The following is a 26,651-nucleotide window of genomic DNA, read 5'->3' on the forward strand; positions in this document are numbered from 1 at the left end:
TAATAATATGCAATCTGTGCCAATGAGCAGGACAAATAATACCACACCTCATGTTTTCTGCAGTTCAGAGCACAGAACAGCTCCATAACTTGCAGCATTGAGCATGCAGCCCAGTCTGAACTAAACTACAATCCAGTACTGGTCAGTCAAAGTCCCCATGAGAAAACAATTAAAATATGTTATCCTGCCCCAGGATAACATAACATATTCAGATTTCTACTCTGATCAATCCCTAAAAAAACAGGGTGGATCACTGATGATGATGATGATGATGATGATGATGATGATGATGATGATGGAGGAGGAGGAGGAGGCTGATTTGTGTTCAAAGTACTTCACATGTATTAATCTTGTAACCCTCACAACACTCCTGTAAAGTGAGGAAGTAGTATTATCCCATTAAGAGCCAGCGTGGTGTAGTGGTTAGAGTGCTCGGCTAGGACCGGGGAGACCCAAGTTCAAATCCCCATCCAGCCATGATACTAGCTGGATGACTCTGGGCCAATCACTTCTCTCTCAGCCTAACTTACTTCACAGGGTTGTTGTGAGGAGAAACCTAATAGGGATGTGCCCGAATAGGCTTCGGCACAGGCGGGGGTACTACTTTAAGGGCGGGGGAGGGTTACTCACCCCCCCCCACCGGGTTTCCCCCACTGGCGCTCTCCAAATTTCAAGCCCCTCGGGGTGGCAGCGTTCCTCCCTGCTGCCCCGTTCCCCCCGTCGGCTGGAAATGGCCAGAAGTCGCAAGCGCGTGCGTGCCTGTTGTGAGTGCACGCTCACAGCAGGAGGGCGGGCGCGCACGACGGGCACACATGCGCTCGCGACTTCCGGCCACTTCCGGCCGACGGGGGAAATGGGGCGGCAGGGAGGAACGCTGCCGCCCCGAGGGGCTTGAAATTTGGAGAGAACCGGCGGGGGAAACGCGGCGGGGTGTGTGTGTGAGTACACCCTCCCCCGCCCTTAAAGTAGTACCCCCACCGGTGCCGAAGCACCAAATCCTGCCCCAGTGCCGAAACGTTTCGGAGGCCTTTACAATGGCCTCTGAAACGTTTCGGGCACAAGCCTAAAACCTAAGTATGTAGTACACCGCTCTGGGCTCCTTGGAGGAAGAGCGGGATATAAAATGTAAAAATAATAATAAAATAATTATTATTGCAACTGCAACTGTGAAAGTGACATGACTAAGGCTACCGAATGAGCTCATGGGAGACAGGTTGCCATATTTGGCTTTTAAAAGCCAAATTCTGGGTTACAGCTCCTGTTTCACACGAGTATACCCCTCAGGTTTAGAGGGGACTTCCCAATTCATCTCAGCCACAATGTGGCACACATTCTAAGTTGAAACTTAATATCATCAACATTGGACATAAAAAAGAGGCTGAAAATCCTAGCAAGACAGATTCCCATGCCAGCCTCCATCCATGGTACAATGCCAAATAAGAGTGTTTCCCTTACCAGTCCAGGGCCAGAGAGAGAGATTCTTTCCTCAAGCTGAAATTAAACCAGAACAATCACTTTAGGCTTAGAATAGGATAGTAATAATGTCATTAGTTGGAAATAATAATACTTCACATATAGGCACTTTGTGAAATAATACTTCACATTACTATTTGACGTGCTTCACATATACTAATTCAGCTACCCTTACAACACTGTAAAGTAGGTTGGTGTTGTTATCCCCATATTTCAGGAAAAGGGTTGAAAGTTTGTCAACAACCACTGAGAGAATTCATGGTGGATGTGACACTTTAACTAGGGACTTTCTCACATTCTTTGTTATTAGACTAGACTAGTTACCAATGACTTCCCCCCAGCATGAATCTTGCCTATTTCCAATTCATATTCATTTACAGAATTTTGGAAGGAAGAGCAACATTTGCCAGCATGCTTATGCAGAGGCGTAACTAGGGAAAACGGCGCCCGGGGCAAGCACTGAAATGGCGCCCCCTGCCACCCCCCCAACATACTACATTATACTTAGGTTTTTCCTCACAAGCGCCCACTGCCAAGCCAGGCCACTGACTGGCCACCAGGTGCCAGCAAAGCAATGGGGGGGGGCGCAGGCGGCGCGGAAGGGACCGCTCGTGGGGAAGGGGGCACCGACGCGCTCCCTTGACTGCTGCAGCGCTGCTGCACAGAGCAGGAAACATTTGTATTAACAAAAAATTAAAAAAAAATTAAAAAAAATATTGGTCATGGTGGCGCCCCCCACGTGACCAGAAAAGATGGCGCCCGGGGCACGTGCCCCCCCTGCCCCCCCTATAGTTACGCCTCTGTGCTTATGCTCTTTTCAAAAACTCCCAACAAAAGATCAAAACTGTAGCACCATTTTCTTCTTCTTTCATGTCCTTATTGTCACTGAACACCGCAATCCCCATCATGTTCATAAAATAAAATCTCATGAAAAAGTATAGGGAGAGTGCTATGGTTTGCTTTACCCCTTCACAGAAGTACATTTGCCATACCATAATTCTGTATCATTGCAAGGATTTACTGAATGATTTTAGGCATCTACACTATATATATATTTAAAAAATTCATAAAGGAAAAAGCCAGTGTCACTCATGATAAGAACGACACATTATGCTTTTTCCTGGGAATGGGTTCTGCTTAAAAACAAATGATTTGATCAGAACTAAGCCCAAATTAACTTATTTTATTCAGGCCCATTCTGAATCAAGGCTGGAGGATTTCACCCAACGCTGTGGGAAAGGGCCTGACAGTGCACTCTTGTTAGTGGATGAATTAACAAATCTGCTTTGCATTAATCCCAGTGTTTGCCCTTATCTCGTGTTTGCCCCACAAGACCACTGGTAACTCAGGCTCAAATATTATTTACATTTATCTCTCACCCTTCCTCCAAAAAGACCAAGGCTGCACACAGGGTACTCACAAGAACTCTCCTGAAACCATTGCGAACCCGGACGTAGAGCTCTTCTCTGTCCCGGATGAAGAGGAGCTGCCCTTCAGGCACTTCATGAGCTCTGCCCATCATGCTCTGATAGGTTGGCAAGATCCGTAGTTGCTACAAAACGGATCATGTGACAAAAAGGGGGAAAGATGCTTATCTTCGTTGCTGTTCATTAATTTAGCCAAACTTCTCAAGTTTTAACTGGCCATTAATACCCAAAGAAGCTAAACCACAAGCAGCAACATGGGGATTCTCACACAGCTACATTAAATGAAACTTCTACATGAAACCGCTGGGAAAGATCATCAGGAGATTTGGTGCAGGGTGCTATCAGTATGCTGATGACACCCAAATCTATTTCTCCATGTCAACTTCATCAGGAAATGGCCTAACTTCCCTAAATGCCTGCTTGGAGGCGGTAATGGGCTGGATGAGGGATAACAAACTAAGACTGAATCAAGATAAGATGGAGGTACTCATTGTGCAGGGTCGAAACTTGGGAGATAAGTTTCATCTGCCTGTTCTGGATGGGGTCACACTTCCCTGGAAGGAACAGGTACACAGTCTGGAGGTGCGTCTGGATCCAAGCCTCTCCCAGGTGTCCCAGGTTGAGGCAGTGGCCAGAGGTGCCTTCTATCAGCTTTGGCTGGTACGCCAGCTGCATCCATTTCTTGAGATAAATTGCCTCCGAACAGTGGTACATATACTGGTAACCTCCAGACTGGATTAGTGCAATGCACTCTATGTGAGGCTGCCTTTGTATGCTGTCTGGAAACCACAGCTGGTTCAGAATGCGGTAGCCAGATTGGTTAGGGGGTCATCTCAGAGAGACCATATTACTCCTGTATTGAAAGAGCTACACTGGCTGCCAATAAGTTCCGGGCAAAATACAAGGTGTTGGTTATAACCTATAAAGTCTTAAATAGCTTGAGCCCTGGGTATTTAAGAGAATGTCTTCTTCATCATGAACCCCACCGCCCACTGAGATCATCAGGAGAGGTCCGTCAGCAGTTGCCACCGGCTCGTCTGGCAGCTACTTGGGGACGGGCCTTCTTCACTGCTGCCCCAAAGCTTTGGAATGTGCTCCCTACTGAAATAAGAGCCTCCCCATCTCAGACAATTTTAAAAAAATCTTTAAAAACACATCTCTTCACGGCTTTTAATCAAATGCTGATTTAATAGTTTTAACATTGTTTTAAAATTTTAAATTATTGTAGTCTTAACTTTTTTGCTGTCATTTATTTTAACTAATGTTTTAAATTTTCTCTGTTATTTATTTGTTTTAACTAATGTTTTAACTTTTCTGTTGTCATTTATTTTGTTTTGTTGCAAACCACCCAGAGATGTAAGTTTTTGGCGGTATAAAAATATGTTAGACAGACAGAGAGACAGAACGTTAAATTCGTGCTAGAACAAAGGAACAAAGCCTTTTGATACGACTTATCATTGTATGAGTACCATGCTTTAGAAGTCATGATAACTTTTGTTTGAGTCACACTAGAGGCTAACTCAGATACAAAACACCCCACTTATAGTAGCCATGGTTATAGTAAGAGGGCACAATCAAACCTAATGATTGACTCTATTATGGAATTATTGCATGCCATTTATCTTTATTTCCAGGGACCAAGAACAGTGCTCCCCTTCTGTGTGATCTCCCGTGTTCAAATGTTAGCAGCACAGGAAGCTGCTCCTGCAGTGCAAGAAGTTCTCCGGCTAGCTCATGCTGCTTCAGCATATTTTGGGAAGTGACACCCTAATTAGCTAATCCTCCATTTTGTAATATGTATGAATAATGCCCATATGAAATCAAAGCTACTTACAAAAATTTAGTTGGGCTCTTTCAAAGAAGCACCTCTATTATAGGTCAACCTTGTTAATCGCAGTACTGCTATTCATGGTTCCGCGTAACTGCAGTTGCCTAATTGCCACCTGACCTCATTATCCACGGATACAAGAGGGTTAAAATCCACGTATCCGCAGTTTCAGGATGGCCAGATATGACCTCAGAAGTTATTTCCAGTCACCATTTTGTGAAGAGGAGCCATTTTGTGGCTCGTTTGGTTTTAGAGCATTTTATTTCACTATCGTGTTCGTTCTCTCTCTCTCTCTCTCACTCTCTCTCTCACACACACACAGCCAGTTCCCACTGCCACAAATCCCCCATTATCTGCAGTTCCATTATCCATGATTGTAGCGGAGAACGGGACGCCCGCAGATAAGAGAGTTCACCTGTATTTACAGGGTTTCCCTCACATGCCCAACAGTGTTCCAACAGTCCATTTTCTTACCCCAGAAGAGGAAGATGCATCACTAACACCTGGAGGTCCCGGTGGTCCTGGGGGCCCAGGTGGTCCAGGAATACTGATAGCTGGAAAGGGAAAGGTTAGAACTAAGTCATGTAAGTCATGACCAGGGTTTATTAAGGACCTAGCCCAAACAGGGTAGGGGCTACTTGCAAGGAGTAGGTGAAAAGGCATAAGGTACTCACATTGTCGATGGGGTCCTGGAAAAGAAGGGGGACCAGGAGGGCCAGGAGGACCAGGGGGGCCTGGTGACCCTGGGCGTCCATCAAACCCTGAACCAGGAGGTCCTTGTGCTCCTGGAGGGCCAGGTGGTCCCCTAACACTGTCTCCTTTGGGGCCCTGAAAAAGCAAATGTATTCACTATTAGAATCCCAAAAGTGGAAGGAACTGATGGTCACCTAGAGCAGGGTTTCTCAACCTTGGGCCCCCAGATGTTGTCAGACTACAACTCCCAGAATCCCCAGACATGGCCTTTGTGGCTGGGGGTTCTGGGAGTTGTAGTCCAACAACATCTGGGGGCCCAAGGTTGAGAAACCCTGACTTAGAGCAAGCTGCTGAATGGAGTTGGTGGGAACTCAGCACAGGGCCTTATTGGTTGCAGTCCATAGGCTATGGAAATTCCTCAACCTCATCTGGCCCCTTCCCTGTTTGATGCTTGAGGAAGACCATCCTCCTTTGATACGCCTTCAGTAATAGTTGCCTTCCCTCATTTGTATGGCTCTGGTGCTGATTCTGCTCAGTTTTTTTATTGTTGTTTTCTGCTGCTCAAGAAATAATCGGTCAAATAGAAAAGGAAACATTAAACAATGGCAGGTGAAGACCTGCCATTGTTTAATGTTTCCTTTCCTATTTGACTGATTATTTTACTCTATTTTTTATTTTCATATTGTCCACTGCTTTGACAATGCTCTCTGGAAAGACAAGCAGGTTATATATCAAGAAGAACAAATAAATAAAAACTAACTTGCCTGAAGGCAGGGTCATCCACCAACCCTTTTCTAAAGTCTGCTAAAATGTTTGGAAAATAAGTAAATAAAGCCTGCCAAAGTCAATGGACGAGGTGGGATGAGTAAGCAGAAAGATAAAAAAGAGCTGCAGGGTGAGAGGAATAATGATCTGGGATCCTGTCCATGATGCTAGCAAGTTGGAACTGGTCCTGCATTAAAGGCAACCTGGACTATGCTGAAAGGAAGTTTACTCCAGAAGGAGGAGCTGTTAGTTTCCTCAAAATTTGCCCTGAAGAAATTCCAAATGGATTCTAGAGAAGTTGCCCATCTGCTCCAATGCATCCAACCTTCACATACCAGGATGCAGACTCTGGTAGTGGAGCATGGCACTTAACAGATTCTGGGAGAGGTTTGCTGTTTTTCCTCTCAGCCCAAATTCCCTACCAAAGTGGCGACCACCACAGGATCAGCTTCCACCATCTTGGAAAATATCAAACACCACCAGAGAACATGACATTGTTAAAACATTGACCTTCACTCCTCTTAATATGCACTGTGGGATTACTTACCGGAAGACCAGGATATCCTGGGGGACCTGGAGGTCCAGCACTGCTTGATCCAAATAATCCACCGCCACCGGGCTCACCCTTTTCACCTTTCATGCCAGTGTCACCTCTCTCACCCCTTTCTCCCTATCGAAAATTTTAAAATAAGGAAACGCAGCAAGCAAAAAGCACACCAACCCACTTGATTTACAAAATTAGAGTTATTTCCTAGAGTATGAATACCGGTAGTCAAATACAACCTCTCAAATGGCAAAACAGAGATCAGGGAAAAAAGACATAGCCCCAAACTTTCAGTACTCCACTGAAAGCTGCCATGGAGGTCACTGATACCTTAGATTGTCATTTTAGAGAATCACTCAACTTCTGTATCTTCATAGGGGAAGTTCTGTTTTTTCTTTTTATTTAACAATGGTTAAAGAATTGTCTCATTAAGTGACAGTTTAATACCAGCAGTACCAAACAGTGCATTGGGACCCATGACTTGTACAGACCTGAAGGTAGGAAAACATTACATAGATCTTAGATCTACAGAAACGAATCTTTAGTTAGTCCCTTGTTAAGGACACTTCTGGGAAGGTTAACTTGAAAAAAATGAGGGAGCAATTGCAATTGTACATCACTACCCCCTTCCCCCGCCTCGTTAGGAATGTGCACGGAACCGGTCGGGGGCCATGTTAGAGGCCTCCAAATTGGTTCGGAATTGGGCGGTCCGGCGGGGTGTGTGTGCCTAGCTTTAAGGGCGGGGGGTAGTACTTACCCCTCCCACCACTTTTCCCCCTCCGGCACTCCACTTCTGAGCAAAGTTTTAGGGGCGGCAGCGTTCCTTCCTGCCACCCCTGCCCCCATCGTTGGCCGAAAAAAGGGGAAGGTGTCTCCACGCATGAGCCTGTTGTGGCGCGCACACCACACACATTACACATTGCATGTGCATGCAACATGTGACGTGTGCGGCACATGCGCACACCGCAACAGGCACATGTGTGGAGGCACCTTCCCCTTTTTCCGGCCAACAATGGGGGCAGGGGCGGCAGGGAGGAACACTTCCGCTCCTAAAACTTTGCTCAGAAGTGGAGTGCCAGAGGGGGAAAAGCACCGGGAGGAGTAAGTACTACCCCCCCCCCACCTGCCCTTAAAGCTAGATACCCCCCAGGGCCAGACTGCGCCTCCATGCACATCCCTACCGCAAGTCCTCATCAGTCACCCTTGACTGATCAGAAGGGCCAGAAGCTGCAGACTGTCTAGAAGCCCAGGTGAGAAGGTGCCTTGTCCTCTAAATGGACCAAAAGAGCTGGTGCCACTTGGCTCTCATAGGGAGCACAATTCCAGTTCCACCAGCCATACTCCCCTGTGGTCACCAACAAATCCTAGAAAAGGAACAGTCCAAGCAGCCATGACAACAGCAGCAGCAGCATCTAAGGCTGGGGAATAGACTTTTCATTTTACAGGTCTGCCCGGAACCTTTTCATTTTACAGGTCTCCCTGTAAAAGTCACAACTGCTTGCTTTTTTAAAAAATTCTGTGTTTTTAAAATTATTTTTGTCAGATACCTTGGAAGGCTGTTAGGCAGGACAGAAGTGTTTTTAATAAATATTGATTAAGTGCCGCCAAGTCAGTGTCGACTCTTAGAGACCACATAGATTCTATTCGATTTGATTCTATTCTAGTCTAGTCTAGTCTATTCTAATGTGGTGGTTACACAGCCTCACTAAATGCATATTTAACAAAAGATGCTCATCAGCCCTTCCTAGTGATCTCCCATACTTTGCACTTGGTTTCTGTAGGAGTCTCTGCAATCCCCCCAAATGAAGAGCACTTACCCTAAAAGTGGAATCAAATCTGCTGAGGTCAAAAGGAAACTGGCCTTGTGGACAAAGAAGAAAAGATAAAGAATTAAGTCTTCCTAATGGCAAAAAAAAGCCTTCTGCTAAGGAGCTTGCTTCCTTTGTGACTCTTGGGGGTGTCTCATGATGGGCCTTCAAGGCACAACCCAGTCATTTATGACTATATGAAAAAGGTCTGTGCGTATCATCAGATGAACATTTTGGAAAAAATCCTCCTGCAAGCATGCATTTTCACAAATTTCCATGGGGAAGCATTTCTAAAGGCACTGGTGCTGAGGCTCAAGTGGGAATCATGTGTTGCCTCCTGACATAGAAAGGAGAGATAATTATGAAAGAAAGGTAGATGCATAACTCTTAAGTGACTGGGGGTGGGGTGGGGATACATGCCTAGGAGACCAACTTCAAGGTCATAACCAGAGCAAATGCCTTTTAGAATCCTCCTCATATTATTCTTTCCACAAAAATATGAGAAGTATATTATGCATTTGAAGACTGGCGTGAAAGGTCTTCAGTGCTTCAAAACACAAGAGTCTGAAAAGGCTGAGTTTCTAAGAACTAGATGGCATTTTTCCAGGTATCCACATTTTCCAGGAATCACAAAAGGGACAGTGGGATTTCACAGACTTGCACGGTACACAAGCTTGATACATGCACGACCAGCGTGCACATTATGTTTACACATGTGCAGAGAAGGTGGCTTGGACTCCCATCTGCAACAAGCTTTGCAGGTGACTCAAACCTGTGTTCAACCCCCAGCACAGATATTTTCTCTTTTTTGTCTGTAAGGATGAAGACTATATCAGCTAGACTTTGGTTTCCTATACCAGAAGGAGAGGGTAGTTCAGTGGTAAAGGTAACTGCTTGGCAAGTAGGAGGGCCCAGATTTGAGCCACTGCTTAAAGGAACTCTGCTAGCTGAGCTGGAAAAATACTTCTGGAGTGGAGAACTGGGCTGGATGGTACCGGGTTTATTCTAATTTTACATTTCTTTGATTTTATGGGTTTGCTCCATAGATTGCTCCATAGTAAGCTCCATAAGGTCACCTTAAGTGGCATAGCAGGGCAATGCTTGACTAACAAGCAGAAGGTTGCTGGTTCGAATCCTCACTGCTACTATATCAGGCAGCAGCGATATAGGAAGATACTGAAAGGCATAATCTCATACTACACGGGAGGAGGCAATGGTAAACCCCTCTTGTATTCTACCAAAGAAAACCACCGGGTTCTGTGGGTGCCAGGAGTCGAAATTGACTTGACGGCACACTTTACCTTTAAGCACCATAAGAGCTACCTTTCCTGCATGTGCTGTATTCACAAAAAATGGACTGCACAGAAAGGTGAAAGAAAGTTATTGGATGCATCCAGCTGGTAGCCTATGGCAGCAAAACATGTGAAGGGAAGGATGGATTAACAACAAGAAGAGCTCACCCACTGCATAACAGGAACTTGTATAATGCAGCCTTTTACAGTTCAGTCTGCAATAAAGTATCTAGACTACAGTGCACCATAACTTCAGGACAGAAGCAATAAAGTAAACTGGAGCAGTGGTGCTTGGCTTGAGGGGGAGAAAATTGATCCAGATGATTCAACCAAAATGAATCTCTAATGAGCTCATTAATCCAGGAGAGGTGACCATCTCAGTAAGCAGACCAAAGTATCAGATTTCAAGGAACTTTACCTGGAAGCCCTGGAGGACCCAACTCGCCCTTTTCTCCCTTCTGGCCTCGAGCACCATCGTAGCCTGAAACAGAAGCCTGATGAGAGCCTTGGGGAAACCCTGAGCCTCTAAGGAGGCACTGCATGCCCATAAAAGTAAGGCAGGCAATTCAACACAAAAGCTGGAAGTTCAGAACTACTGGGAGAAACTGCTGAAATAAAACAGCCATGCAGGTGTACTCTTAAATTCAAATTTGAGTTTGGTTCAGGGGTACATTTAAAATAACAAGGAAACAGAATTATTTTCAAAGCCTTCCATTCTCAGGGGCAGCCCAAAGTATTGCAGCATCTGAGGTGAGGCACCAAGTGATGCTTTGCCCCATACCCCTGGTGGAGGCCATCCCTCTTTCAAAACCAACCCTTGCAAGCTTTGAAAGTCACACAGGAGTGAGAAAGAGGGAAGATTACCAGCAGCCTCCTCTTCTCTCCTCAGGTTTCCTGCAAGCTTTGCAAAGCATATGAGGAGGGGTTCTCCTTTCAGAGCTTGTTAGGGTCAGACTGGTCCTGAACAGCTACTCCAATGGCAGTAATAGGGGTTGTTTTCCACTCTACTGCCATCCCAATAACCTGCCATCTGAGGCAACAGCCTCACCTAGCCTCATGAAAGGACTCCCACTGTCTGGACAAGAACAAAGATCATGGGGTTTGACACTAATTACGCTAAACCAAGTATTAATACTAAGTCTTTCTTAATAGCTACTCAGAAAATTCTTAAGCACTCTGGATGGGACATTTCACCATTTTTCTATTGGCTTTCAAATAAATAAATAAATAAAAGTGTAGGACATATACCAGTTCCCCAAATGTGTCTGTCTGAATCCACTCTTCCCTGCCTCTACGGTTAGTAGAAGGCTTCATAGCAGGGGGAAAAGGACCTATGGAAAAGGGCATTTTTTCCATTCCACCCTACACTTTAACCCAGCTCTACAAGATCCTTACCAGGTAATCCAGGAGGTCCAGGAGGGCCCATCTCACTAAATGCCTGAAAATTGAAAATGACAATATTTTCCATGAAATGTATTATCCCCATGACCCCCAAGATCACTAGACACATCATTTAGGGTGTATCCCCATGTCTCTCCAGCAAGTAAAATGCACTTAGTTCATTACTCACATTATTGTCAAAAACAACACTGCCCGGAGGCCCAGGAGGCCCAGGAGGCCCAGGGAAGCCTGGAGGACCCTAGAGAGAGGAGGAGAAATGCAACAAGTGCGTTAATTTGTAGGAGCTCAGATGTGTGCAGAATAGAAGACTGTGAGCCCCTTGGAGAAAAAAAACTGCAGGTCTCTCTGAGCCCATGGACACAATCAGGATATAAATCAAACAAAACACACACTTCATGACAGCCTTCAGCATAAGCTATTGCACACAGAGCAAAATTGGTATGCCTTACCCTTGAGCCTAGTCCTCCACTTGAGTCTGCTGGGTCACCTTTTTCTCCCTTCAACCCATTCATGCCAGGTCGACCCTGCAAAGGATAAGCAGAAGCTAGTTTAAACGGCCCCCGTAAATTACACGGCCCTAATGTGGAACTGGTGTACCAAGAACACAGGAAGCTGCCTTATACCAAGTCAGACCATTAGTCCATCTAGATCAGTATTGTCTACTCTCAGCCCGCAGGCCGGATCAGGCCCACTGAGCTCACCTGACCAGCCTGAGTGAAGGCAGCAGCCCTGGCACTCTCTCTCTCTCTCACTCTCTCTTTCCAGAGGGAAAGCATGAGTTCCTTCCTCCACTGTCACTCTCCTCCCCTCTTCCTACCTCATGGCGGCCCTTACGGCACACAAAGCACTGAACAGGGAAGATAAATAAGGAGGAGGAGGAAAGAAGACAAAGTTACAAGATAGTGCAGGGTGTTTTTTCTTTGAGTAAGAAAGGGAGGGAAGAGGGAAGTGAGAGAAGGAGAAAGAAAGAAAGAAGAATGTAAGGGAGGGGGAAGAGGGCTTCTGCTTTTCTTGGGCCATGATGTTGTTTTAATGAATACTGTTGATATGAGTTTTGAGTGTTAAAGAGCTATTGAGAACAACAACAGATAAAATATGATGGTTATGTTCAGAATTTCTTCAAAAAATACAAAAAAATTCCCTGAGCATATTCTAGTGTAAAAAGCAGTGCATCTAGCTAAACTCAGTGGCATGGAAAGGGAGGGAGGAGGAGGAAGACAAAAGGTGGTGTGAGGCAACAGAAGGTGGTGCGAGGCTGTGTACGGCCCCCTGGAGGTAAATCGGGATCAAATCCGGGCCATCACCCAGTTGAGTTTGACACCCTGGTCTACAGTGACTGGCAGTAACCCTCCAAGGTTGCAGGCAGGAGTCTCTCCCACTCCTACCTGGAGATGCCAAGGAGTGAACCTGGGACCTTCTGCATGCAAGCATGCAGATGCTCTTCCACTGAGCCTCATCCCCTCATTACAGCCCTCATATTTTTCTCTTACAAGGTGGGGTTAGAGGACTAAAAGCAAAAATTAACCTGCCAAAAGGCATTCAGTATTCAGACTGTGTCTTCAGCCAAGAAAGACGATCTCTTCAACCATCCCACTTTCCTCTCAAAAGAGAGTTCTCGCCCTGCACAGTCATAGAAGGAACATCCTCATAGATGTTTCATATTCCAGCATGAGATCCTGACCATACCCTCCAGGAACATTGGTTTTCCTGCTGCAGTTCCTCCTTTGGTGTTTGCCTTCATCCAGCCAGGATGCAACTGCCTACCAAAGTAGCTCCATCTCATGGTCTATACAAAAGCTCCTTTCTGCAATTTTATCCAAGCTTCTCATATCCTGCAGCTGACACAGAATAACTCTCACATTCATTCTATGGCTTTACTACAATTTTGTACCATTTATCTGGAGGCACTGAGAATGACTATATCCAAATCAACCATGAGCTTTTGGCTACAACAACAGCAAGGAGGGCTGTTGTCCACATCTTTTTAATTCAAACCTCATGTTAACAACCCTGGCTGGCTCATTCCGATCTGCTCTTCATGATGGAACCACAGAAGACTCATGTCACACTTTGCAAGACTTTTAAACACAAGAGACATATGAGAGCAGCCCACAGCCAAATTTGGAGATATCACTTGTTTCTCCCTAACCTTATCTAGCAAACAGGCCTCCATGGCTGCTAGAGGATAAGCCAAATCTACTCTCTCCTCTTCCTGCTGCCTTTAAAAAAGCAACAATATATACCAAAAGAAACATCTTAAAAACATTCTTACAGGTCTTCCAGGAAAGCCGATTTCACCTTTCTGCCCATGCCGCCCAGGTGGCCCCTAGAAGGGAACAGAAGACCAGATCAAAAGATGGCAGCATCTTGTCAAGTGTGAGTTCCTGTGATGGCTGTAACGCTAGCTGCTACAAGATTCAGAATCCCAAATGGAAGAAGAACATGCAATCTATCAATACATTTTATTGTTTAACCTATAGGCAAGATCCTGGTTATTGTTAACAACACTTGTTCCAAGGATGAGATGGAAGTCCTTATTGTGTGTGTTTGTCAGTGTTTGTACTATTTGTGTTTGTCTTTTGATGTTGTGAAAATTGAATAAAAAGTATATGCCAAAAAACCCCCAAAACATTTTATTGAGCAACCCCCTAGAATGAATGATTGTTGCACACACACCACTGTGGTGAAGAATCTATCACAATCTTAGGCTCAACAACGACAGAGCACAAATGTATTTCCACCATAAGATTTTTTAAAAATGTTATTAATTTTAAAACTGGAATGGTGTCCAAAAATGAATATTTAGAACTCTGTAAATCCCTTTGCATATAAGCAAAGATACCATTTGTAACTTACTGCTGGCCCCACAGATCCTCTTGAGCCTGGCTCACCCTGTGAAGCAAAAAGAAGGACGATAAGAGAAACACCTCATGAGCTGGAGGAGCCCACACCATTTTGTCTGGATGATCAGAGGAGGAATCCATTTCATGATATGAACTAATACATTAGGAGCAATTAGCTGTGGAGGAACTAGTCTTCAGAACTTCTTCAGACCAATATTTTTAACACTGCAGCACTTTTCTTTGGCAGCTTTAGGCTCCTTCTCTATCAATAGGAGTCAGTAAGGTAGTTCTATCTTGGGAAGCACCTGGCTCTGCTGCAAGGTGAAAACCCACCCTTGTTGAAAAAGAGTGGGGATTCAGCACAGGAGACAGAGGGCATCCCAGTCAGCACTGTGGAAACATGCAGTTGCTATCCGGCTAGCCTCTCCTGCCATGAGCTGGTGACCAGTCAGCAACTGTGTGTTGCACGGTGCTGACTGAGATGCCTCCTGCCTGATGTGGCAAAGGGTGGTTCCTACAAGAGAACCGCCTCAAAAAATGCTGCTGTTTTCCATCATCTCTATGGACATATTACAGTCCACAGTATAAACATCAAATTGGCAATGTCAGAATCCAGAGGAGTAAGCGGTCTGCCATTTACCCACTCCCAACAACTGGGAGTCTGCCATTCTAGTACCGTCTGCACCACATCCTGTGTGGAATCCACGACAGACAACTTAGTTCTGAGATAGAATGCAGGAAAATGACAAACGTTCCTATGTGAAGAGACATTGAGAAGAACTTTAGGTCTGTTCATGAACATGTGTCCCAGACTGCCATGTAAAGTGACAGTCTGGATGTTTACTCAGTAGCGAAATACACAGGAGGTAAGGGCTTTTATGGAGGCTTTCTCCATCAACAGTGCTTATGGCAAGGATAATTATTCTGCTTTTCATAGCAGCAAACTCTGTACCTTCAAAGAGCAGCAGCAGGATGTTCTGGGAGAGGGAGGAGCAGGTATGAGGTAACTTTCCCTTTTTCTCTCAGAAAAAATAGGTGCTGTAAGCATGCCTTAGACAGGGGATTCCAAGATCACTTGGGGAATCTCAAAGATCATTTGGGAATGAGAGAGCTCAACCAGAAACTCAGTGGATGCACTCCATTCCAGCTCACCAAAGAAAAAGTAAGTTTCATTGCAGAAGAGCGGTTGGGTCAGGGGTCCTCATGCCTGTCTTCTCCATCCTGAACTATGCAGGAGGAAATCTCCCAGCTTCCCACAACACAAGATCAGAACCAGATAAATCATCAACATTCGTTAAATGAAAGCAAAATATGATTATCCATACCCTCTCTCCTTTTGGGTTAGATGCTATGATTGTTCCATCAGGGCCAATTATAACTCCGGGCTCTCCTTTTTCACCCTGTCCAAGAACAAAAGACAAGAATGAAGACAAAACTCTCATCAGAACACAACTTTTCCTATGATGATTTTTAATCTTCCGGCACCCATAAGGCCCACTCTGAGTATGTGCTACAAAATGCATGCACATCCACATCAGCCATTTTGGCTTTTTTTTTCTACTCTAGAGGGGCCTGCTTCATTCTCACTGCAATAAGGCTGTGTGAATACAAAGCCCTGGCTCAACTCTTATATGGTGCCCAACTTGGTCCATACTCCAATTCTGCAGTATTAGAAGTGGTACAATCCAAATCCCTTAGGAAGTTATTCCAAATAGCTCACGGTGTTCCCAGCACAGTCTTTCAATTGGAGGCTGGTCTCCCCAGGATAGAATCCAAGATCTGACTTTCTATATTTAAGTTTTGGCTTAAGTTAAATCTTATTTCCTGGGGCTGACTCCATTGATGCTGGTGAAATTCACTTCTAAATGGGAATACTTACTTAAGCAGAAGCTGCTTACTTATGGCCTATCACCGCAAGTATTAATAGCGATGGGCTTTGACCAGGCCAGGTTGGTGCTTAGCCAAAGTGTCTTTTGGCAGACAGGCCAATGCATTATCCCAAGAGGAGCAGTGTTGGGAAATCAAATCTTGAGCACACATCCTGCTAGATATCTTAACCAGATTACATTAGCTAAGTATTGCAGGGTGTTTACTCAAGCGCGGTTTAACTGCATGCTGCAGTGCTCAAAGGTAGACTCAATCAAGTCCTATTCGTAGCATGATTTTGTCCCTGTGACTCAGGAGCCATAGAAACAACAGTGCATGTATTATTGTATTGTAGCGTTTACAGGGACATTCACGGTGTGTATATTACTCCATACTTATTAAATTTTCTGGGCTGCTCTGATGATTTTTAAATATGTTCCCTTTTATCAGGCTATGATGATAAGATTTCTTATGTAGTTGCCAAATTCTGCCTAATTGCTAGCAGAATTCGTAGGAACATGCTATGTAGTTGAATAATCAAGTATTACTATCAACTGACAATAGCAGTTGTAAATCGAGTTGATTTAAAAAAAAATGTTTTTAGGAATATTATGTGTCTGTTTTTCTCAATGCCTGAAAATAAACTGCTGCTGCTGCTGCTGCTGCATTATTGTGATCAACTTGTGAACTGTTCAAGCAAAAGGCCTCATTTTGCCTTACCTTCAGTCCTGTAAGGCCTGGCAAACCAGGGGATCCTTCATCACCTTTTGGTCCTGCTGGCCCCTGCAGATGAAACCATGAAATAATAAATTTGATAACAACATAAGGAAACATGCCCTATCTTCAATGGTCAGGATCAATGGAGAAAGCACTTTCCATTGACTTCAGACCCCTCTTCTAAGGACATCAAAGAATGCTGAAAGCTAATTGGCTTCTCCTTTCCTTTTAATTTCTTGCCCAAGGACAAGGCTGAATAATGTCAAGCAAATCACCAGCCTTGGAATAGCTACCTTCTTGTTTTGAAAAAAAGTACTGTAGAAAACCCTTAAGACTAACAGTCCTCCTTCAATCTATCTGCGTATTTCTTTTAAAAAGATATTTATTGGGATTTTGAAAAAAGTTGGCCAGGGCTTTTTAAAAGGAAAATTCAGAACTGCACAATGGCACATGAGTATAATTCAAGCTACAGATGTGGACGAGCCGGTTTGGCACCTCCTCTGGGAAGCGCCGAATTGGCTCGGGCACCAGCATTCAGGCCAGTTGGTGGGGTGGGGAGCAGTTCCCTTAAAAAACAGGTAAGGACCTGCTCGTCCGCCGCTTTGCTGGTGGCGGTGCCCGCTCTCCAAAAGGCAATGCACTGCTGCGGTGCTATTCCCTGCAGCCTCCATGTGGCGCCAGCACACACATGGCTGGCATGCCGCCATTGTGGCACATTGTGCCACCATGAGTGGACGCCACTGCTGGAAAAGCTGCAGGGCAGTGGACAAGCAAGTAAGGAACTCCTTGCCAGCCTTTTAAGGGAACCACTCCCTGCCCTGCCGGCAGCTGCCCGAGCAGTTCATGCACATCCCTAACTGAAGCACATAACATGAGCCACTGTAAAAACACACCTATGCATTTTCCTTCTCTGTGCACACATACTTTGTTGCCTAGAGTCACATTCCATGGCATTTAGAAGCCTACAGAGAGTGCAGAAAATCCACAAAACTGGGAATTTGACAGCACTGTTTCAGAAAAGTGTTATAGTCATTGGTGAAGACACTGTGGGGAATAGCAGTGGAGTCTGCGCGAAGCACATTTGGTAGGCGGAGAAGAAATGGGTACACTTGATCAGGGAATAGATTCTAGAGGAGCCCAGACTACTAATTTTACTTCCCCGTTGTTACCCGTCACTTTCTATATCATCTAAAATAATACAACTTTTTCAGGACTTGAATGTTGAATTGCGCAAATGTTCTTTTAGAATTGCACTTTTTTCTTTTTAAGAACTGCACGTTTTGTGTTAAAACACACACACACACAGACACCCTGAGTTTGGCTATCTAGATAGATACTTTATCCATGTATCGGATTCATGGAAGTCTTAAACTCTATTTGGATGTTATTTTTAAAAGGTGGTACATTGATTCATTGATTGATTGTTCAATTTATATACCACATTTCATTAAAATAATCTCAAAGCAGTTTACAATATAATTAAAACAATGCATAATTAAAATACAAAGGTACAGATGATCTCAAAAATTACAATACATAATACAAAAGTACAGATAATATAAAAATAATCTCTATATAAAAATTTAATGACCCACAAAAATAATAATAATACATAACACAAAGTAGCGGCAGTAAAAAAAATTACACAGCTAAAGTCCCGCCCCGGGATGTCATGCCCCTCCCTGCCCCCACTCCCCTCCCAGTTATGGTAACATATGTCTGGGTGCACCTGCTATCAGCCAATGATACATCCAGCTTAAGGAAGCGCAGGGCAGCCGCCTGGGCTCTCCTTCCATGCTGCTTCTCTCTGAGCAGGCTTACAAGCAGCCATGCTCCCTGAGGGAGGAAGTATAGGGCCGTTCCTTAGCATGGAAGGTGGGAATGGGGCAAAGCTAGCAAGGGCTGGGGCAGCATGGAGAGGAGAGCTGGTCTTGTGGTAGCAAGCGTGACTTGTCCCCTTAGCTAAGCAGGGTCTGCCCTGGTTGCATATGAATGGGAGACTAGAAGTGTGAGCACTGTAAGATCTTCCCCTCAGGGGATGGAGCCACTCTGGGAAGAGCAGAAGGTTCCAAGTTCCCTCCCTGGCTCCTCCAAGATAGGGCTGAGAGAGATTCCTGCCTGCAACCTTGGAGAAGCCACTGCCAGTCTGTGAAGACAATACTGAGCTAGATAGACCAATGGTCTGACTCAGTATATGGCAGTTTCCTATGTTCCTATGTTCCAGCGTCAATGCTGACTCACTCCCAGGTGCAACATCTTGTCATCCTTGCCTCTAGCAGAAGGTGGCATCAAGCTGCCACTGGCAGTAGCTCTCTCCCTCTCTCTGGGGGAAAAACAAGCAGCAGGATAAGCCCTCTTCAGAATGTTCAGACAGGTAAACCCTTCAAAGAACATCAGGGTTGAAAAGAGCCACTTGCATGCTTCAGAGCAGAGACTGCCTCCAAGCAACAAGGTAGGAAAGCATTACAAAAATAGGTTCTGTCTTGCTTTTTAAAAACATACAGGCAGATAGGCATACAGTACATTGGTAATTGGGTGAACAACTTTTTTGGACTTATCTGCAAGTCTGATTTAAATTCCTACTGCAATTTTGCTTTTGCTTTCAACAGAGGCTGTTGGCATATGTGACTAGAAAACCTAATCTTTGACTTGCCTATGCCTCCTCCTCCTCCTCCTCACCACCACCACCACCACAGCTGCAACAATGTATAGCAGCTGGAAACAGTTGGTTCTAGTGTGGGCACTAAGCCACTTTGACTGGACACTATGAAGCCACTTTGACAATGAACAGAACTACTTACTGGGAAACCAGCATGCCCTTGCCTGCCCTACATGAAGAAAACAGATAACATTATATTTACAGAAAGCTATTTCAAACATACGTTAAGCACCAAACTATGAGTGATGATTCTGGATTATTTTTGCTTTTTCTTAATTGCAACATGAAGGTGATGGGGCTAAAATTTCAGACAACTACATCACATTTACCTGCGAGAGGCAAACTTTGCACTCATGTCAGATTGCACAATCTGTATTTCAAAGCAAACGGCTCTAAAATAATACAGGGTAGCATCTGCAGTTGTCCTAGTCTGGAACCAGGCCTTATTGTGGAACAGATAACAGCAGAGGCTACCCATAATTCCTTAATGTGCAAGATACATTTGTGAAGTCTCCTTTCCTGTATACTATTGCTTGCAAATAACCACTGTTCTCACCCAAAGCCCTTTTTTGAAGCAAGGCTTTTTTGAAGCAGGGTTTTAAAAAACCTTTAAAAATAAAAAAAGACATCCGTTCAGAGCTTAGAATAGCCCTAAGCATCCTGTTCTGTATATGTATGTGTATATGTATCTGGCTTATTATAGTTTATGGCTTAGGTGTATCTGGCTTATTATGGTTGCACATCCTTACAACTTTTAGAACAGCAGCATCCAAAGTCAGAATAGCCGTAATGATAGCTAACCTCCGGTAGGAGATTGAACCTGAAGAAGAAGTCCTGACATCAAAAATAGATCCTGAGGCTGAGCCCTATCAAGTTCAGTCAAATTAAAGAGAGGGAGAGAGGAAAATGGATATTGTCTGCTATCCCTTGCTGTGAACAAATCTTGAGGCAGAATGAAAATAAGAGATGATCTGGGCAAAGGAAATTTTCCCCCTTTCCTTTGAAGTCGTCTCTTTGAAGTTACCTCAAGATTGAAATGCTAAAGATGTTTCCCCTTTCATATTTCTTCACTTAGGGGGGGAAAGGCCTTCTAATTCCAGAGCAGTCATTGTTTTAACCCAAACATTTAAGAATGAGATTAAAAGATTTACAACAACAGAAGTAATAGTTTTTAAATCTGCATATGTGAGGGCAGGCAAGCCAGCACAATATTGGATGGGCTGATAAACTCTGTGGACCCACTTGAAGAGGATGTCCCATAATTCCTTACTTTATTGTATTCCCTCCTCCTTTCTATGGAGAAATATCTTTCCACTCTAAGATTGGCTCTTTCTCCTCCTACACCTTAGAAAAATGTCTTGGTCTGCTTCATGCCATCCACTGCCACCACCTTGCCTTGAATGCCAGAGTTACAAGGAGGAAAAGGGAATCCTTTTATAATCCACGGGGGAAACAAAATTCTACAGTGAGCAATATTGTGGAGACCCAGCTCTAAGTGTCCACAGCCAAGGTGAATAGCTACCAGCAACAGGGCATTCTCAGAAGTGGCACATCTCGGGTGGAATTCCCTCCATATATCCATTTGCCTCGTGCCAGATGTGATGGCTTTTAGGCACTTGGTGAGTAAATTTTAATGACTGCTGTAGCTGTACTGCTACCAATTGTTCTGTGCTGTGATAAATGTTGTGAGCCACTCCAAGCAGTAATGTACTGGAGGGGCGGGGCATAAATATTTTAAATAAATAAATAAATAAATAAATAAATAAATAAATAAATAAATAAATATGTGCTGTCCTTTTATTCTATTCAGTTGAATGTGGTATTGTAAGCCACCCTGAGAACCTTGCATTGAGAGGCATTATCGTTTTCAATTAACTGATATAAAGGTTTCCAGTAACAGAAACTAAGACTAGGGAGAGGAGCTGACAGAGCTGTCTGGTGGTAGTGTAGGATACAGCTGCTGCTGAAATATGGTAGGGATAGAGATGGGGAGAAGACTAAGAATGATCAATGAAGACTCCTGCTTCAGTTCCATCTATTCCTGCTCTTGCTCCAGCTTAGCGCTTCTGAAGCTCTTCAGAAAAGACTTACAACTTCAATTATTATGCTCATCTTTGAAGGTATCCGAGGATGTGGTTTCCACTGGAGTTTTCCACACAGCACACATGATTATCATCTTCGATGTAATAATGTTTCTGTTCTAGAGTCCTATAGACAATTAACATCCCTCTCACAAAGCAAGGGTGATGTGACCATGAGAACAGAGACTGTATTTTACTTACCTCAGGGCCCGGCAAAGCAGGCAAACTTGTCTAAAAACAACATGAGATGATATATTTAAAATGTGACATTTGTTTTGTTTACTCAGATACCTTGAAAATATGAAGCTGCCTTACGCTTTGTCATACCACTGGTCTGGCTAGCTCAGGATTGCCTATACTGGTTTCCTAGTGAAGCACCAGTGCAATGGGAGAAGAACTGGTACTCCTGAAAAATTTAACTAACTCAGCTCCACAGCTGGCTCAGTAATGGGGGCAAACTTCAACAACTTCCCCCTCCTCAGGAAGTGTTCTGTACCACTGAAAAGTATGTCCCTGAGAGCTGCACAGCACTCAAGGGCATATTTTCAGTGACATAGAGGAATTCCAGGGGAAGGTGGGGTTGCTGAAATTCCCCATACACACTGTAGCACTGGTACAGCATTGTTCTTGAACTCTTCAGAAGCACTGGTACTACTCCAGTGCTTCTCCCATTGTATCAATGGGAGAGCCAGCATAGCGTAGTGGTTAGAATGTTGGACTAGGACTGGGAAGACCTGTGTTTGAATCCCCATTCAAACACGAAACTCACTGGGTGACTCTGGGCCAGTCAGTTATCTCTCAGCCTAACCTACCTCACAGGGTTGTTGTGAGGATAACAATAAACATGTACACTGCTCCGAGCACCTCGGAGGAAGAGTGGGATATAAATGTAATAAATAAAATAATAAATCAATGCTTCGTTAGTCAGGATGTCAACCGCTTACTTCATGTTGTGAGTACAGAGATATGGGAAGGTGCCTTGCACAAGCCAGACCATTGCTCCATCTACCTCTTTTTTGTCTACACTGATTGGCATTTTCTAGAGTTTCAAAACAGGAGCTTTTCCCAACCCTACCTGGGAGATTCCAGGGACTTAATCTGGCATGCAAGCAATGTGATCTACCACTAAACTTCAGCCTCTGCTTGGTAGGACATTCTTAAACTTATTTCCAATGATCCGAAATGGTTTTTCAGATGACAAGATAACGCAAATCTGCATTAAGGCGATTTCCCTATGATTATTTTTCATCATTGTTTTGACAGTTGCTGCAATATCATAGTGTGAAGACCACCTGGCTGTAGTTCTTGCAAAAACTATTTAATTCTTAATATGCCCCATACTTTTCTCAGAACTGCAGAAGAAAAAAATTAAATAAATACTGGAAGTTATTTTAACAGTGAAGCTGCAGTGACAGCCACTCCCCCACCACTTGGAGTGAAATAAAGGAAAGCTATTTTGTCCCCTCCTTCCTGTGCCTGCTGAGGAAAAGGGTCAGGGGAGTGAAAAGGCAGGGCGAGGAGGAAGGAGCTGCAGCAGCCTGAAAGGGGGGCCAATTTGGGCCCAATTGGACCAGAGCTGGATGATGGTTCAGGCTGAATCAGGCCAAACCACTCTGCTTTGATTCAACTACTGAAGCTTCTCATAACCCTACCGACTTCTATTTCAGCAACACAGTCCCACAGACAACTGCTCCTGATCCTTTCGGCACACAAGCCATGCGCCCACATGACCTGTGCTGCCGGGAACAGCATGGAGCCACAGAGGCCGGGACTCATTTTCCTTGGAGGGTTCCCCCGCCAGACAGGCACTCTAGGCACCTGCCTCTGTGTCTTCTCAGCTCCATGGAGCCAAGGAGGCACACGAGCCTGGCAGCTGGGTTTAGGGAGCACTTGTTCCCTTAGCTCCAGTGAAGAGCCAGACTAAGGAGCAGGGCTACGCTGGGCAGGAGCACCAGGATCTGTGCAGATCCCGGCACTCCATACAAGGCTGCCCTAGCCTGGGCTAGGCTGCTCGTGAGAACAGCTTCATTGTCTATGACCTATTTAAACCATGAATTCATGGTTTGTTTGTTTTTTAAAACCACTACCGTATTTTATGGACTATAAGACTCACTTTTTTCCTCAAAAAATATCCACCAAAATTCAGGAGCGTCTTATATGTTTTAACAGTTTAATATGTTAAAACTCTGAAAAACTGGATTAAAATTAAGGTGCGTCTTATAGTCCGTAGCGTCTTATAGTCCGTAAAATATGGTATTAGGGCCATATGGAATCAAGTCATGCCAACAAGGTGAACAGCTTTAAGAAACAGTTTGCACACTTCCTAGTAGCAACGGCTTGTGGGAAGGAAGCTGCACACTGTCCTCCGTTGAACTTTTGTGCGCTAACATTTTCATGGTTGGAGCTGAACCAGAAAATACCATGGCTTTTAAAAATCTGAATATACAAGCACTTAACAAGGCTTAAGCACTTAAGTTAACATGGACCACTGAAGAGCCAGGAGTCAAAACTGAGGAAGCCAGTCAGGACTGAAGCTAGAAGTCAGAACTGAGAAGTCAAGCCAGAAATCACAGCCACGAATGCATCAGAGATCTGGGTGGGCAGGGCCAGTTCAGAGCTAGAGATGAAGTTCTGGCTGTAGTTTAAGCAATTCACCACAAGGGGAAGCAGTTCACAGCAGTTCCTGACATCAGTACTGAAGCAAATAGTTTTATTTATGGTCTGCAGCTCCAGGTCTGTAAAGTCAGTGCTGGGCTAAAGGTGGACCATGGAACAATTTCTAGTGGACAAGCTAGGCCACTAGTCGTTGGAATTATTGCAAAGAATGCTGGACTAGACAGACATTGATCTTATCCAGCAAGGTGATACTTCAGTTCTTGAGCAAGCACACCAATTAGTTAGCCACTAAGAGATCCTGAGTATGCGTTTTTGTATTGTAAATTAAAATATAAAGTTGGTAGACCACAGGGATTTTGGGGTCAGGGGAAAAATGGAAATCACACAAGAATGAAGTCAGCTCATCTGTGCTACAGACTACAATTCCCATAATCCCCAACCACAGCAGTCAACAGTCAGAAATTATGGGAATTGTAGGCCAACATCTGAAGGAGAGCCAAAGTTGAGCAGCCCTGATCTAGAGCAATGACTCCTATAATTTTTTATCCACATTTAGGGAGGAACACAATCCTGGAAGTGTAAGAGAAAAGGGTCAGTAAAAAAAAAGCATAAAGATCCTTACACCATCAGTGGGCAGGACGACTTGTCCTGGAAGGCCAGGGGGGCCAGGAGGCCCTGGCAGTCCAACTCCATCTTGACCTGGTTCACCCTCAAAAGAAAAAGCATTGACAGTTTCAGAGGTTTCAGGTTGCATCTGCTAGATTGCACACATTCTAGCCAACTTGTGCTCCTCGTGCTAGTGAGAAAACATTGGCACAGGGCAGAATGCTCTGGTCACAAGAATTTTGGAACAGCAGTCAGCTGAGCTATGTCAAATTGCTCTGCATCTTTTAAAAAGCAACAACAGATGTTCGGTCCTACTCCAAATCTCCAATGTGATTAGATTAAAATTCTACATAGGCCACTACCATCCTCTGGAGCACCTGCACACTCAACAAGGAATACCCAGTAAAAATCCCATGATGGAAGGCAATCCCCTGCCCAATAACATTTCTCCCATATTTCCCATAGGAAGCCTTGGCATAGAGATTCTTCCTGCTCTCCAAACAATGGACTATGATGGTAGCTTAAAAATGGAAGCAGAGGTGTGCGTTTTTAGAGAACAGGGGATACCTGCTAGACTATGTTATTTGCATAAGATATATTGCCAAGTTTTGAAAAAGTGCTATATAAACAATGGCTGTTCCTACAGCAAAATCCCACACTTTTAACATAAACAACAAAAATTAGAAGTTTCTCCTCAAATCCAGGGAAGTACTTACTTTAGCACCTGAGTCTCCTCTGTCACCCTTTGGCCCCTGAAATGAGAAGCATGGTTAAATAAACATATTTTCAGGGAAGGAGACCATTTCTTACCATAGAGAACTGTATCCGTGCACATTCCATGTTGCAAATGGCAGTCAGTGTGTGGTCCAGCAGATGGAGGGGCTGGACTTGGATCCAACAGTACTAGGCTGAACCTTCAGCCATGGATTAAGTGGGTTGCTTTGGGTAAATTACTATCACTCAATCTGTTCACACTTTGTACATGAGGAACAACAGTGATCTATCTCATGGGATTATTGTAAGCATGAATGTGAACAATATTGTGACTATGGGTGCTGAAAGCTATGAACAACAAAAAACAAATATTTGAGATGTAAAATTAAATCAGAAGAGTGACACTGTCAATGAGTCAGTTGTGTGGAGACAAAAACAACATATAATAGGGAGGTGAGGAGACTACCACTGTGTCTACAAGTACTTTTATTCAACCATAGTATGCTGCCTTTGAGCTTTCTACAGCCTTTTAAAAAAAAACTAGGGCAATGTTTACACTTATATGATTATCATCATTTACCAGTTTCAAGGACCTTCTGAAAAGAAGCAACAGGCAAGTTCAGCCTTCACATGGAAGCATGGTTTATTTCATTTAACTGTGTTCATATGTCTGAACCCATGTCAATTTTAAAAAAAAGTTGTTTATTTGGGGTAGTCAAACCAAAATCTGAACTCAAGTTTTGGAGATGGTTTGTCCTAACCATGGTCTCATGTGATGCCTGAACCTGCAATTATGGTTTAATTTTGGTTTGTTTCAGTAGCTCTGCCCTCAAGGCAAACCTAGATCACGAAAGGTAAGGAGGACAGGCAGGACCTGAAGGACAGGACAGTATGGTGAAACAAACTAAGATTGATTCCACCATATTAGTGATAGCCTACGGTACCATTCTAGGTTTGTTAAATAAACCTTAATTAAAATAAACTGTCGCTCCATATGGCATCTGAACCCACCCATTTTGTTAGCAAGATTCTTTAAACAAAAACCTTGAAAGAGTCACTAAACTGAAATTCATGCTCACCTGTGGTCCCGGGAATCCTTCTAGTCCAGGGTGCCCATCTGGTCCTGGCAATCCAGGGTCTCCCTGTAACCAAACAAACAGTTGAAAATTGAATCCTAGCCTTTATCATAGAAGCTGTTTCACAATTCAGTCTCACACTCAATTCAATCCTATGCCCATTAAGATTTTTCCTTGAATACAATACAATAATAGTTGAATACAATACAATAGTAATCCTTTAGAACTGGCATGGAGGCTGG

At 44.1% G+C, this 26,651-nt stretch overlaps 1 protein-coding gene across 7 annotated transcripts in view; it reads right to left on the reverse strand.

Annotated features, from left to right (window-relative positions):
* Positions 1-26,651, reverse strand: part of COL18A1 (collagen type XVIII alpha 1 chain) — a 253,533-nt gene that overhangs the window by 9,541 nt on the left and 217,341 nt on the right. For all 7 annotated transcript variants that reach the window (XM_053269343.1, XM_053269353.1, XM_053269325.1 and 4 more), the window contains 19 exons: positions 26,413-26,475; positions 25,336-25,371; positions 24,636-24,722; positions 21,599-21,628; positions 19,459-19,485; positions 16,661-16,723; positions 15,400-15,474; positions 14,088-14,123; positions 13,504-13,557; positions 11,681-11,755; positions 11,401-11,469; positions 11,226-11,268; positions 10,249-10,311; positions 8,548-8,591; positions 6,734-6,856; positions 5,403-5,556; positions 5,203-5,282; positions 2,894-3,025; positions 1,456-1,491 (listed from right to left, as the gene is read on the reverse strand). In XM_053269343.1, the coding sequence (XP_053125318.1) occupies positions 1,456-1,491; positions 2,894-3,025; positions 5,203-5,282; positions 5,403-5,556; positions 6,734-6,856; positions 8,548-8,591; positions 10,249-10,311; positions 11,226-11,268; positions 11,401-11,469; positions 11,681-11,755; positions 13,504-13,557; positions 14,088-14,123; positions 15,400-15,474; positions 16,661-16,723; positions 19,459-19,485; positions 21,599-21,628; positions 24,636-24,722; positions 25,336-25,371; positions 26,413-26,475 (1,290 nt within the window). The remainder of the gene's footprint in view (positions 1-1,455; positions 1,492-2,893; positions 3,026-5,202; positions 5,283-5,402; positions 5,557-6,733; positions 6,857-8,547; positions 8,592-10,248; positions 10,312-11,225; positions 11,269-11,400; positions 11,470-11,680; positions 11,756-13,503; positions 13,558-14,087; positions 14,124-15,399; positions 15,475-16,660; positions 16,724-19,458; positions 19,486-21,598; positions 21,629-24,635; positions 24,723-25,335; positions 25,372-26,412; positions 26,476-26,651) is intronic.

The sequence above is a fragment of the Hemicordylus capensis genome, chromosome 1, assembly GCF_027244095.1.
Source record: "Hemicordylus capensis ecotype Gifberg chromosome 1, rHemCap1.1.pri, whole genome shotgun sequence".
In the NCBI taxonomy this organism is placed as follows: Eukaryota; Metazoa; Chordata; class Lepidosauria; order Squamata; family Cordylidae; genus Hemicordylus; species Hemicordylus capensis.